Source organism: Diceros bicornis, chromosome 40 (genome assembly GCF_020826845.1).
Source record: "Diceros bicornis minor isolate mBicDic1 chromosome 40, mDicBic1.mat.cur, whole genome shotgun sequence".
In the NCBI taxonomy this organism is placed as follows: domain Eukaryota; kingdom Metazoa; phylum Chordata; class Mammalia; order Perissodactyla; family Rhinocerotidae; genus Diceros; species Diceros bicornis.
This window is the reverse complement of record NC_080779.1, coordinates 15,680,677-15,692,816: the sequence shown is the minus strand read 5'-3', so window position 1 is coordinate 15,692,816 and position 12,140 is coordinate 15,680,677. Positions and strand designations below refer to the sequence as shown.

The 12,140-nt window shown below is 52.1% G+C and overlaps 1 protein-coding gene across 1 annotated transcript in view; it reads right to left on the bottom strand.

Annotated features, from left to right (window-relative positions):
* Positions 1 to 12,140, bottom strand: part of FAM178B (family with sequence similarity 178 member B) — a 107,981-nt gene that overhangs the window by 69,272 nt on the left and 26,569 nt on the right. Inside the window, exons 6-8 of the mRNA XM_058534517.1 lie at positions 10,856 to 11,008; positions 4,007 to 4,112; positions 152 to 236 (exon numbers count right to left, since the gene is read on the bottom strand). Coding sequence (XP_058390500.1) covers positions 152 to 236; positions 4,007 to 4,112; positions 10,856 to 11,008 — 344 coding nt within the window. The remainder of the gene's footprint in view (positions 1 to 151; positions 237 to 4,006; positions 4,113 to 10,855; positions 11,009 to 12,140) is intronic.

Here is a 12,140-nt window from a genome sequence, read left to right as displayed (position 1 = left end):
TGGCCTGATGTCTCATGTCCCAGTGATGTAATGTCCCCATCAGCATCGCTCCTGCCTGCCGGCTCCAGGGGGACTGAGAGCTGGGAACTATACAGGCTCTCGAGCTTCGGTACTCAGGACACAAGTCTCCATCCCACATCCTAGTACTGACCGGACTGACAGAAGAGCCCATCCACGCTGAGATCCCACAGGAGACCAAAGGCTCCCGAAGAAGTTTCTGGAGGCCATGTCAACAGCTGGGAGGAGAAAAACAGGTTAGCTGGGTCATTCCCATGGAATAACAGTAGTAAACTTTTATTACATATTAAATAAATCCCATTTAATCCTCACAAGTCCATGGGGTGGGAGGATATTGTCACTATTACCATTTTACAGATGAAGAAACCAAGCTCAGAGGGGTCAAGCAACTTCCCCAGGGTCACACAGCTAGCAAGTAGCAAAGCCAGGATTCAATCCCAGGTCAATGTGACTTAAAATCTACTTTGCCCAGCTCCCCGTGTGGGAGTCTTGGTCCTTCTGCCCCTCACTCCCTGTGGTCACAGCCTTGCCCCTCCAGGGCAGGGGCCAGAGTAGGGAAGAGAAAGAACTCGAAAGCACTGACCAGTCAGCTGAACGACAAGTTGGACCCTCTCTGTGACCCTCACATGGTTTCCAGGTCAGCACCTTAACCTCTGAGACCCCCAGCTCTGGGAGGTCCTCGGTACTAAGCGCAGAGCCTCAAACAACCTGGCAGGGGGCAGGTCATCCCCCCTGACTCAACTCACTGGGATCCTTACTTGAATGCTTCTTGAGTCTGAAGGTCATAAGCTGGGGATTTGGAATGTGAAGAGAGCATGACATGGAGATGGGCAGTGGGACAGCGCCCTCTCCATCAGTGCTATCCAGTCTGGGGACACACAGCTGAGGCCAGACCTCAGAGGTAAGGCAGTGCCTTGGCAGCCCTGCTCCTGGCTGTGGTTGGCCATCCTCCCAAGACTGCTGAGGAAAGCCCGCTGTGGTGGGTGTTGTGGGCACACCCCCTTTAGGACGGAGGCTCTCAAACCCAGGGACTGGGCACCGTTGCTGGCTGGGGGCCCTGAGCTGAGTCCATTTCTGGGCATTAACCTTGGAGGGAGGGAGCGCCTCACCCAAGGTCACACCCCCTCTCCAAGTGCAGCCTTCATCTGATAACTGGCTGATGAAGGGTCCAAAGGCCTGGACCCCTTGCCTCAATTGGCACAAGTCTAAAGGGTCACTCCAGTTCCAGAGCCCCCTGCAGGACTGGCTGTGGCCTCTCTTGCATTTGCTTGGCCAGTCAGCTTCTCTCTCTGCAAACCTGCTGCTCTCCCTCCCTCACTGGAGTGGTTCCTGAGAGCGCTCCCCAGGAAACCTGCAGAGAAACCACCTTTCTGAGTCTGCTTCTCGGGGATCTGACCTAAGACACCAGGACTCTGTCCTCCTCTTCAACTTCTTCACAGCCGAACACTTGATCATTTCCCAATACGAATGTAAATTCATTGAGAGCGCATGTACCTGCTTTTGTCTACCCTCCCCAGCAAAGCTCACCTGGCAGGTACACACCGGGTGACAAGCTTACGTAATCCGTGAGCACTAAGGCCGAAGCCCATTCACCCAGCACCCACTGTACACCCCACTGAAGCCCCTGGGGAGGGGTAGGGGGGTGGGCAGCAGGACGTAGTCCCCATGGGAACTCAGAATGTTTTTTCCAAAGAAATGGCTAAACGAGCAGGGTTGGGAGGCCTGCCCAACTCACCCATCCCCTAGCTCTCAGAATCAACCCCAGGTACACACCCCTGTGACCTTGCGCACCTAGCTGCCTTTGATTGGACCCTTTGATTGGGGGGTCACTTAACCCCTCTTAGGCCAACCAGACTCTCCTTCCTGGGAATTGTCTTGGCCCTGGAGCCCGGGACATAGAGAGAAGGTGAGGCCTGTCCTAAGATCCCAACCCTTCTCCATCCTGGTTCCAGCTCTTCCTGAGGCCCAGCTGTACCCCTGCCCTTGGATCCCACAAACTATCCCCGCACTTTTATAAGAATACCCCCAGTAGCTTCAGGGAGACCCCATGGACCCTGCCTCTGCAACCAGAATCCTCACTTATAATGGAGCTTCTGAAGTTCGCTGAGCACCACAGCCACATTCTGTGTTTACCTGGAACACCATTTCCAACATCTAGCGCTTAGGACGTAGCAGGTCCTCACGTCTGCCCGTTAATGAAGGAATGCTACTGTTCCTATGGGAAAATATGTCCCAAGTGGCAAGAAAACCCAAACCTCAGAAAATATCAGAGTGCATCCTGCTAAGGCCTGTCATGAGACCATGTGAGTGGCCACATGGTCACTGTGCTTGGCAGACGTCAGCGGCCCCTGCTTCCGCTCCAGAGACACAGACGTTGGGCAGAGTCTCGCCCAGAAGGCTCCCCAGGCCCAGTGCACCCCTTTCACTGATCTGGCTTCAGCAGTGGGGGAGGGAGAACTTCTGTTTCTCCTTCCTTAAGATGGAGAACCAGAACCAACCGCTGTGCTAACATCGTTCCTTCCAGATGATGCCCAGGCCAGGGCAGAGCCATGGGGGGACTGTAAGGACAAGGCAGGTCCCAAGATTTCCTTCTTTCACCTTCACATGGGACTACCGGCCCCAGTTTACACAGTAAGAACCTCAGAGTAAGGCACAGAGCTGACATTAAACAACTCAGTCAAGGCCACACAGTACTAAGTAGCAGAGCTGGAACTCACACCTAGGCTGTCTGGCCTCAGAGCTGGCTCCTCTGCTCCATGGGCCCCTCCCAGGGTGACAGAGGTGGGAGAAGAGACGTGAGGGCTCGCTCACCCCTCTCAGGGCAGATTGACAGGGAAGGGTCTCCACGCCGTGTCAGGGTCACACAAGGACCCTCTGTGGGCGACGTCTCAGACGGGCTCTTTGTACCTCCCAATGCCCGATTGTGCATTTTGTCATATACTGTGCAAGGAGCAATGAGGCGCTGCATTGACTGGAGGCAGAGAATAATGGCTGCACTGTTCCCTGTTACTGGCCTCCATTCCCGCTGGGTCTGGGGGAGGGGCAAGGGCCAGAGCCACACACAAGGGCCCCAGGAGCCGAGAGTGTCTTTTTTCCTCTGGGGCAGGAAGGGGCAACAGGAAGGATCCCAGAGGGAAGAAGAAAGAGCTGGAGGGCTCTTTCTGGAAGGCAGCCAGTCTGCTGATGCTGAGAAGTTCCTAGAACAATCCACCCTGCACAGGGGCTCTAATTTACAGCTGAGGTCCAGGCTCCAACTGGCAGGAATGAGACCAGCTGGAACTTGTGACCTGCCCATCCCCAGGCAGGGATGGGCCTGGGTGGGGGGACCAAGGCCGCATCCTCATGCCTTGCATTCAGATCACAGCAGCTGGCTCCTGGGCTATCCCTGCTGGCTTCTCACTGTCTTTCTCAGGACAAAGGTTTCAAGCATGGGGTAGAACGCACGTTCCCCCAAGACAAAATGTCCCAGCAGCAACCAGAAGAGAAGATAGGGGAAGACAGAGCAGCTAATCTAGGCTTTTCGAGTCCACCTACAACTCCAGAGAGGGAGGCAAACGCTCAAACATCCCAGCTCTAAATTCACGAGGTGTCTTCACACGTCCAGGGGTGCTGCAGGGCTACAGTGGGCCTGAGCAGCCCTCCTGCTGCGTACGGGACGAGGGCCAGGACCTGTGACTTGGAGGAGAGGTGAGTTTGGACACAACGGCAGCACCCGTTGAATAGCACGGACTGAATCTCAGAGAGGGCTTCTGGTGGCACAGGCAACGCCCTGTGAAGCACATGCTCTGGGGGGAGTGGAGGGAGACCACAGACTGCTCCCTGCACCTCCCTGACTCTGTCATCACAAGCCTTCCTCCCTCCTCTTGCCTCAGCTAGGACTAACGCAACAGCGCCCAGGACCAGAAGTGGGTACGCGCCCAGCCCCTCCCTGCCCCGGCTATTCGGCCGGAACGCTCCTGCCACCTAGTGGCAGGTCTACGGTCCTCACCTGAAACAACCACTGGAGCAGGGGCACGGGGCAGTCACGTATGTGCAGGTAGAGGTTGCTCAGGAGGCCGCTGCGAAGGAAGGAGAGCTGCTGGGCTGGCGGGGAGCTGTGGGGGGCAGAGGAGCAAGGTTAGGGGAGGCAGCCTGCAAGCCTGTCTCCGTGAAAACTGAGGGGCATTTTCATATTGCAGCTTCACAGGGACACTAGAATCGTATCAGTAATTGCTATGGACAAAACACTTGTAGAGCCCTTGAGGCAAGCAGCTGCTGGAAGGAAAACCACCCACGCCTTGATCAGAGCCATTTGCTCTCTGTGAACGCATCTCACAGTGTTTTAAACACGCAACAGGTAGTACACTTTGTCCTTTCCATTTGAAAGACGGGAAAACTGAGGTATTTATCAGCATTGCGAAAAGGATCTGTGTCGAAATGAGGAGAGAACCCAGGAGTTACACCTCTTCGCCACGGGCTCCAGGCCGGACCAGGCAGACAGAATTACCCGGGAGGCCCACGTGGGGCCAGCATCTAGGGTCTAGTTACACAGAGCGTTTCTGCCCGGGCTTGCGTTTTCCAAAACAAAGGGGACATCTGAGAAGGTGGGAAAATAACAGAAAGGGGCCCAAGATGGGGAATTTCTGGGAAGGAAATAACAAACAAGGGTGCCACAGAAGATTTTTAAGAAACCACATGGGCAGCCACTGTCGCAGTTGAAGGGGAATGGCGCTCAGACTCGCCACGCGCCAGTGGCCATAACCTGCATTTCTGTTCACGACGGGATACTGTCAAGCCTCTCTCTTCTAACAGGAGCTCTCAAAATCAAACTGCTGGGCCTGCCCCGTGGCTTAGCGGTGAAGTGCGCGCGCTCCACTACTGGCGGCCCAGGTTTGGATCCCGGGCGTGCACTGACGCACCGCTTCTCCGGCCATGCTGAGGCAGCGTCCCACATACAGCAACTAGAAGGATGTGCAGCTATGACATACAACTATCTACTGGGGCTTTGGGGAAAAAAGGAGGAGGATTGGCAATAGATGTTAGCTCAGAGCCGGTCTTCCTCAGCCAAAAAGAGGATTAGCATGGATGTTAGCTCAGGGCTGATCTTCCTCACAAAAAAAAAAAAAGAAAAAGAAAAATCTTGAAAAAAAAAAAAAAGTCAAACTGCTGGGGTGGAGAGGAGCTGGCTTTGAGTACACTGTTGCCCTGGCAGATCATCTGGCCCTACAGGGTCCCAGGGCCCTGTAAAATGAGGAGTTGAAATATCTCACGTGGTTTTAGGGCCTCTGCTGGAAGGTCATTTCAGGGGGGGTTGCTGGACTTCATCACCCTCCCTGTGCTCCTGGTTGTCCCCGGAGAGGCTGGGTTTGGGGTAGGATTCTCCAATTCTCTCCGCATTTTGTGAATGTTCTTTTGCTTTCTCTTTCTAGATAACGTCCTAAAGGCAATTAACATGGATTCCAGGAAATGAAAAAGTAATTTCATGTTTTTTCTTCTTTTTAATGGCCAAATCCATGCAAAGAACATTACTGATGGCATTTAAAGTCATGACTCTAGATAGAAATTTCCTTGGTCAGCCCAACCTCCTTCTCCTTCTTTTTAAAAAGGACATATTTTAATCTGCCAGGAACAGAATGCTCCCCAACAAAGATTCTCCTCCGAGCCAAGCTGCTGTCTCCTTGAGTATGTCCAGGCAATTAACAAATTGTATATTTTTTTCCCCCAAATCATTTAAGTTCAGAGGAGAAAGAGGCTTTGTTCCTGTGTTTGTGAAGTTGACCGCTCTAAAATAGCCCTTTATTTGTACATACAGACACGTGTACACCCCAGGGCTGCTGGCACACTCCACTCTGCTCCACGTGCTTGGTCACACGCACACTTTCATGGCCTGACCCTGCGGTGCATGCATGGTTCAAGCACAGCACCCCAAATGCAGACAACAGCCAAGCAAACAATGTCTGGAAGACCTCACAAATTGGCAGGACCTGGCCAGGGGCCATGTGGCAAGGAGGCGGGCACTCTGAGGAGGTTCTGGCTCTGCCATTCTGCTCAGGGGGCACCCCGCCAGTTTCTTAGTAGGGGAATTGATTGTACAAGCCCCTGTTGGCTCAGATCAACACATTTCCAACTGCTGCTCCAAGGGAGAGACACCTCCCAGGTTGCAACATCTCCCTTCTGCTACGCCAGCCTTGCAGCATAGTTTCTGCCACAGAAATATCAGTCTGCCTTCAAGTTCACTGCCACTGAGTTAGGTTTAGTCTGTAAGACCAGGAGCAAGAGACAGGCAGAAAGAGCTTGGTCCAGTTGTGTCCTGAAGCAAATGGCTTTCAAGGAATTCTGTGCCTGGAGTTACATGAGACCGCAAGGAATCTCCTCTGCAGGCTGGATCCCACGCCGACTGTGCGTGCCCGGCACGAGGGGAGTGCTGCTCCACCTCAGCTGGACCACGAGCCCTCTCACTGTTCAGTGGAAGGTGCGAGGCTGACGGGCATAAGTGACCTCCAGCCTGGTGGAAAGGCAGGGACAGGCTCGGCTTTGCGTGCAGACGCTTCCTCATCTAAGGCAGGAGGGAGAGTCCCCACAGCGGCACCTGTCCAGGAAGGCTGGAGGAAAAGTGAAGGAGGTGGGAGGTGCGTGCCCTGAAAGCTCAAAAGCCTTGGGTTACAGAATGAACTGTTGTTAGATTCACAAAAACCCACATCTCGTCCACAAATCAAGAATGCTGACACTGGGTCCATGTGGGTGGACGCTAAGGTCAGAAGTTATCCTGAGAATGTCAGAGGACCTGGAGCAAGAAGGGGGAGGACAGAGCCTCCCTTGGCAGCAGATGCCATGCAAGCATGGCTGAGCGCGAAGCCCCAGCTGTCAGGCCTGAGGATCCCAGTGAGGGGGTTCCCACCCGGGACAAGGAGCAGCCACAGTCAGAATACTGTGAATCCCCAGCAATCACGGCCAAGACAGAGGGCCACAGGAACAGAAGGAAGAAAGGGGGGAAGTGAGCCAAAAAAGGGGAATCACACAAAATAAGGGGACAACAAAAGAGAGTGCCAGCTTGGGTCAGCATGCTGGGCTCCTGGGCAGAGCTCTGACTTGTACTTTTTGTTCCTGATATCGCCCAAGTAAAGCTTCCCCCAGCCTCTACTCCTCATCTATTTTATGGGCAGCAGTCCCAGAGGGCAAAGTCTCTAAATGCCTTGGGAATCCCAAGTGATGGCAGAGGGATAAACACCAAGTGTAGTTATTTATACAGCATTAATCTCTGTGTCTTTGCCAAGTTACTCAAATGAAAGTTGAAATGCCCAGGGAGAAGAGACACGAGTAATGGTCAGAGCACTCGTCCCTGCTCCTCGTTTTTCTTTCTTTCGTTTAGAGATAAGTGAGCACAACCCCCGTCAGGAGCCCAGCGACCCCAGCAACACCCCAGCTGGCTGCTTCTGCTGCCTCTTGATTTTCGGGGGCTGCTGCAGCCAGCTAGGCGGCTCAGCCCTGTGCACACTCTGTAACTGCTGAATTTACTTCACCCAGGCTTCAATCCAGCATGCCAGGAAGAGGAGGAGGGGGTGGTAAAGCACCAGCTGGGGTCCGTTTGCATCGAGGAAGCTCAGATCCCCCCACTTTCTCCTGCCTGCTGAAGTATTCCTGGAGGAGGCCCCCGAAAGCGTGTCGGGCTCCCTGAGAACACTCTGCAAACACCTCACTAGAACAGTGGCAGATGCACCTGGAGGACAAACGTGGGTCCTGACACTCCTGCGCACACTGTGGGGGCCCGGGGAGGACCAGGAATAATTCAGCAGGCAATCTCTACCCTTCTCATGGAGCCTGCTCCTGCCTCTGAGCTCCACGTGGGCGTGGGCCCTGAAGCTTTTCCACTCAGGGGGATCAGATTTCCTTCAGAACTGCTATCAAAGGAGGAGGAAAAAGTTCAGCCCCTGGTACCAACTTCTGTCATAAAGGCATGTGACTTTGGTCTCAGGGAACTGACCTGCAGTCACACATCCAGCCAGGTGAGGAATAAGAGAGGATCATCCGGGCCATTTCCAATCCCACGGCTGTGGGCTCCGGGGAGACACGCTCTGGCACAGAAACCTGGGTAGGTCCAACTCCAGAGGACGAGGACGCGGCCTGAAGCTCAGACACCGAGGCCACTTGCAGTTGCTCTGCGATCTGAGACACACAGCTTGCTTACTCTGTGCCAAGATTTCCCACTTTGTGTGGTGGAAAGAAAGATAATATCCCCCTTCACAGAAAGGTAAGGAGAAATGCATCTATTTCCAGAAGTGATTTTATAAAATTGCATTCACTTTTTTTCCCCAAACTTCTAATGATAAAAATGATACATGTTCATTATAAAAGTTTGGAAAATACAGAGGAACATAATGAGGAAAATAAAAATTACCTGCAATCTCACAAAGTGTTAACTTGTTGTATGGCAAAAAATTGAACCATATCGCTTTTTGAGAGATCAAGTAACCTTTTATTCTTCCTCCATTTTCATGTTTCCTGCTGAACACAACGGGATAATTACTGAATGACTAGTGTCTCCCACTCTTGTGTCTGCACTTGAAGTCCTTGGCACAAACAGGAAATAAAAGATGACCCCAAGGCTAAATGGTGACCTTCAGGAAGTGGCCCTTACCCACTGCATAGCAGGAGGCCCCTGACCTGACCGTGTGTGAGGCGGCGGGCATTCCTCCAGAAAGCCCCTGGGAGCTGCGGCGCTGGCAACACCACCTCCTCTGTGCTTCATTAGCATACTTGAGGGAGGAGGGCTGAATTCCTCGCTCCAGGGAAGCTGGCCGGCCACCTGGCCCCATTTGGCAGGGCTGCTCTGATCCCAGGTCACTGCTCCATGGGCCATCTCATCTGTCAGACACTTCCTGTCTGCCATCCAGCCCGGGACAGAAAACCTGCTGTCAGCACAAACCACGAGGCCGAGGCTGGAGCAGCCCAGGGAGATGCTTCCTTTCTCTGCCCCTCTCCACCCCAGGCCATGCTTTGTCCCTCTCCTTTCTCTAGCTCCACTTTCTTTCTTCTTTTCCCTTCATTCCTTTCTTTTTCCCTTTTCATCGTCTCTCTCTCTCTTTTTTTTTGGTAAGGAAGATTGTCCCTGAGCTAACATCTGTGCCAGTCTTTCTCTATTTTGTATGTGGTTCGCCACCACACCATGGCTTGATGAGCGGTGTAGGTCCACACCCAGGATCCAAACCCGAGAACCCAGACTGCCAAAGCAGAGTGTGCCAAGCTTAACCTCTACGCCACTGGGCCGGCCCTTCATCATCTCTTTATTAGATACCTTTTCAATTTGGCAAAGTGAATCTTTACCAATGTTCATACACTCAGACCCAATCATCTCACATCACATCCAGGGATCTAGTCCAGACCTCCAGACAAATATTTACATATAAAGACATTCTCTAACACATTATTTATAATAGTGAAAAGTTGGAAATAACGTGTATGTCAAGAAAAATGAGGAAAATGGTTAAATATGTTGGGGCATCAATGCCATGCAGCATTATTTCACCATTAACATTACACTGCTTACTTGTAATGTTTGGGCCTTGTTTAGATCCTGATTTGACCACTATATTAAAAACAATAATCAAGGAAATCTGAGCACTGACTGATATTCATGATATTAAGAAATTACTATATTTTTTCAGTGTAATAATGGTATTTAATGGTATTATGTTAAGATAGAGTCCTATTTAGAGACACAAACTGACGTACTTACAGATTAAACTATGTGTGTCTGGGATTTGCCTAAAGATAATCCTGATGGGACGATGTTAGGGGGCAGGGTTAGAGATGGAACAAGATTGGCTTTGAGTTGATAATTGCTGAAGTTGAGCGAAGAGTACACAAAGGTACATTATACGGTTCTCTCTACTTTTACGTATGCTTGCAACTTTCCATGATAAAAAGTTTTAAAGGAAACACGTCAAAATGTTATCTTTCTATTACAACATAAGATGGATTTAGAATTAATGAAACGACATAAGAAAGCCCTGAATAGCTGGAAAAGAGAACAAGATTCCTGCATTCAAGTCCTAATGTGGCTGAAGCGGCCACAGAAGCAGCCCAACCTCTGTGCTCCTTACGGGCTAGGGTGGGCCAGGTGGCTGTTTCTCCATCCCGTGGGCAGCCAAGGCCCAGCAGGGCGCCGGCCTGCGTGAGCACCCAGTGGACGGCTACTGCGCTGAATCCTGCCAGCTTTCTTTCTCTTTTATTCTTAGATACATGAACACACAATTGCAAGTGTTGGATGTTACTGTGGTCAAGTTTTTTTTTCAATCTCCTTAAAAAGCAGCACAGTGGTTAAGTGATAATGATTGTGAACTTACTTCCAAAAAGAAGAGGAACCAGCAGCTGTCCTAATGCTAAACAGAGCCTACTTGTGGCTGGGGACAAAGTCTTCAGTGTTAGCATCACACACAGACTGAAGAAGCACAGTGTGTCCAATGAGTAGATGGAAGGGACGATGAGGTGCTCTGGAAAACTACTGCCTGGCCCAGAAAGTGGCTCCAGTGTTGACGGAGACATAACCCTAAAGGCATGTATGATGAGCTGCCTAAAGCTGTTCCATGAAACTAGGGCGTGGGGGAGGAAAAAGCCATATGAATATGTCAGTACATAGTCTAATATTTGCTGGAATGTGGGATTTTTAAAAAACAATGTGCATCTAAATTAGTAAATTAAATATTATAAGTAAACACCTGTGACTATTTTCATCTCTATTGCTACAAGTTGACATATCCAATTGGCCAAACACAGCTTTGGATTTCCTCATTTGGGGTGGTTCATAATTATCACTGGGTTCCATGAGGGAAGGGGCCTGGCCACACACACCGACATGTACCTTAGGAACAGCCCTTCCAGGTGGCTGCGTGGCTTCAGGTGTGAACAGTCCAGGATGCAAGGCAGAGGGTGACGCCTGGGTAGAAACACGGTCTCGCCTGGATGTACTGGTGGGATGACCTGCAGTGACATGGAGAACCTCTCCACCAGCATCCTGGCAAAGCAAGGGGCAGGAGAGCCGGGCGTCAGCAGTGTGGAGGGAGGCCAGGGAAGGCCAGATGGCTGCCCCTGCCCTGCAGCCGTGGCCTGGTGGGGACAGGACCAGGGGGCACAGCGCCACCTGCTGATGGAGGGAGAGCCCATGAGAGGCAGACGGAGGAGCCCTTCCCTTCCCACCCTCTGTAAACACCCTAATCCTTTCCTCAGGGCCTTCGTCCAGGAGCCAGAAGTCCTGGTCCCAAACCCAGCCCCACTCGTGGGCTCCAGTGCAAACTTTCACTGAGTGCCCACAACATGCAGGTGCCAGGTGCTGAAGGATGAATCAGCATGAAGGGCGTGGGCTGCCCTTGCAAGCCCAGGAAAAGTGTAAACAAATCACCACAATACCCTCCAGCAAGCAGACCGGCCACAGAGCTGCCTACAGGGTGCCGCCAGGGACCAAGGAGTGCCAGGTGCAGCCAGGGTCAGGGAGGGCGCCCGCGCAGTGAAGGAGCCTGGACTCTTCCTCTGGGCAGCAGTCCTCAAGCTCTCGTGATCAGGAGGACTCCCCAGGGAGCCTGCTAAATGCAGATGCCCAGGGCCTGCACTGCCCTGGGAGTCTGATTTAGCGGATCAGAGCTGGGGCTCCGGGCCAGGGAAAGAACAGGGAGGAGGAGGGCATGCATTCCAACTACATCGGGAGGGGTAAAAACCGTCAGCACTTGATGACCCATTTCTGAGGGAATGAGGGAAAGACGGGCAGCTAAGATGATTCCTAGAATGAGGTAAATCTCTACACCATGAAGGACTGGAATGAACACCTGACCACGGCACACTGGTGGTGAAAGCAGCTGCAGAATACGAAGTGTGCGTGCGTGTGTGTAGACACACAGACATGTGCACACACACATTCTTAGACACATGCCACACCCCACACACACTTGACACACCCAACTAGGGATGGTGTCAGGTCATCCCTAGGGAACACAGCTGCGGGAGGGGGAAGGAAGGGGAGATATTTCCTGTTTCCTTCGTAGAGCTGTGTTCTGCTTGACTTTGTAGTGATATAACATACATTTCATAACAATAACAACAAAATAAACAAGCTACAGGCACTACGTTCCCTCCTCTCACAGAGACCAGCCCAT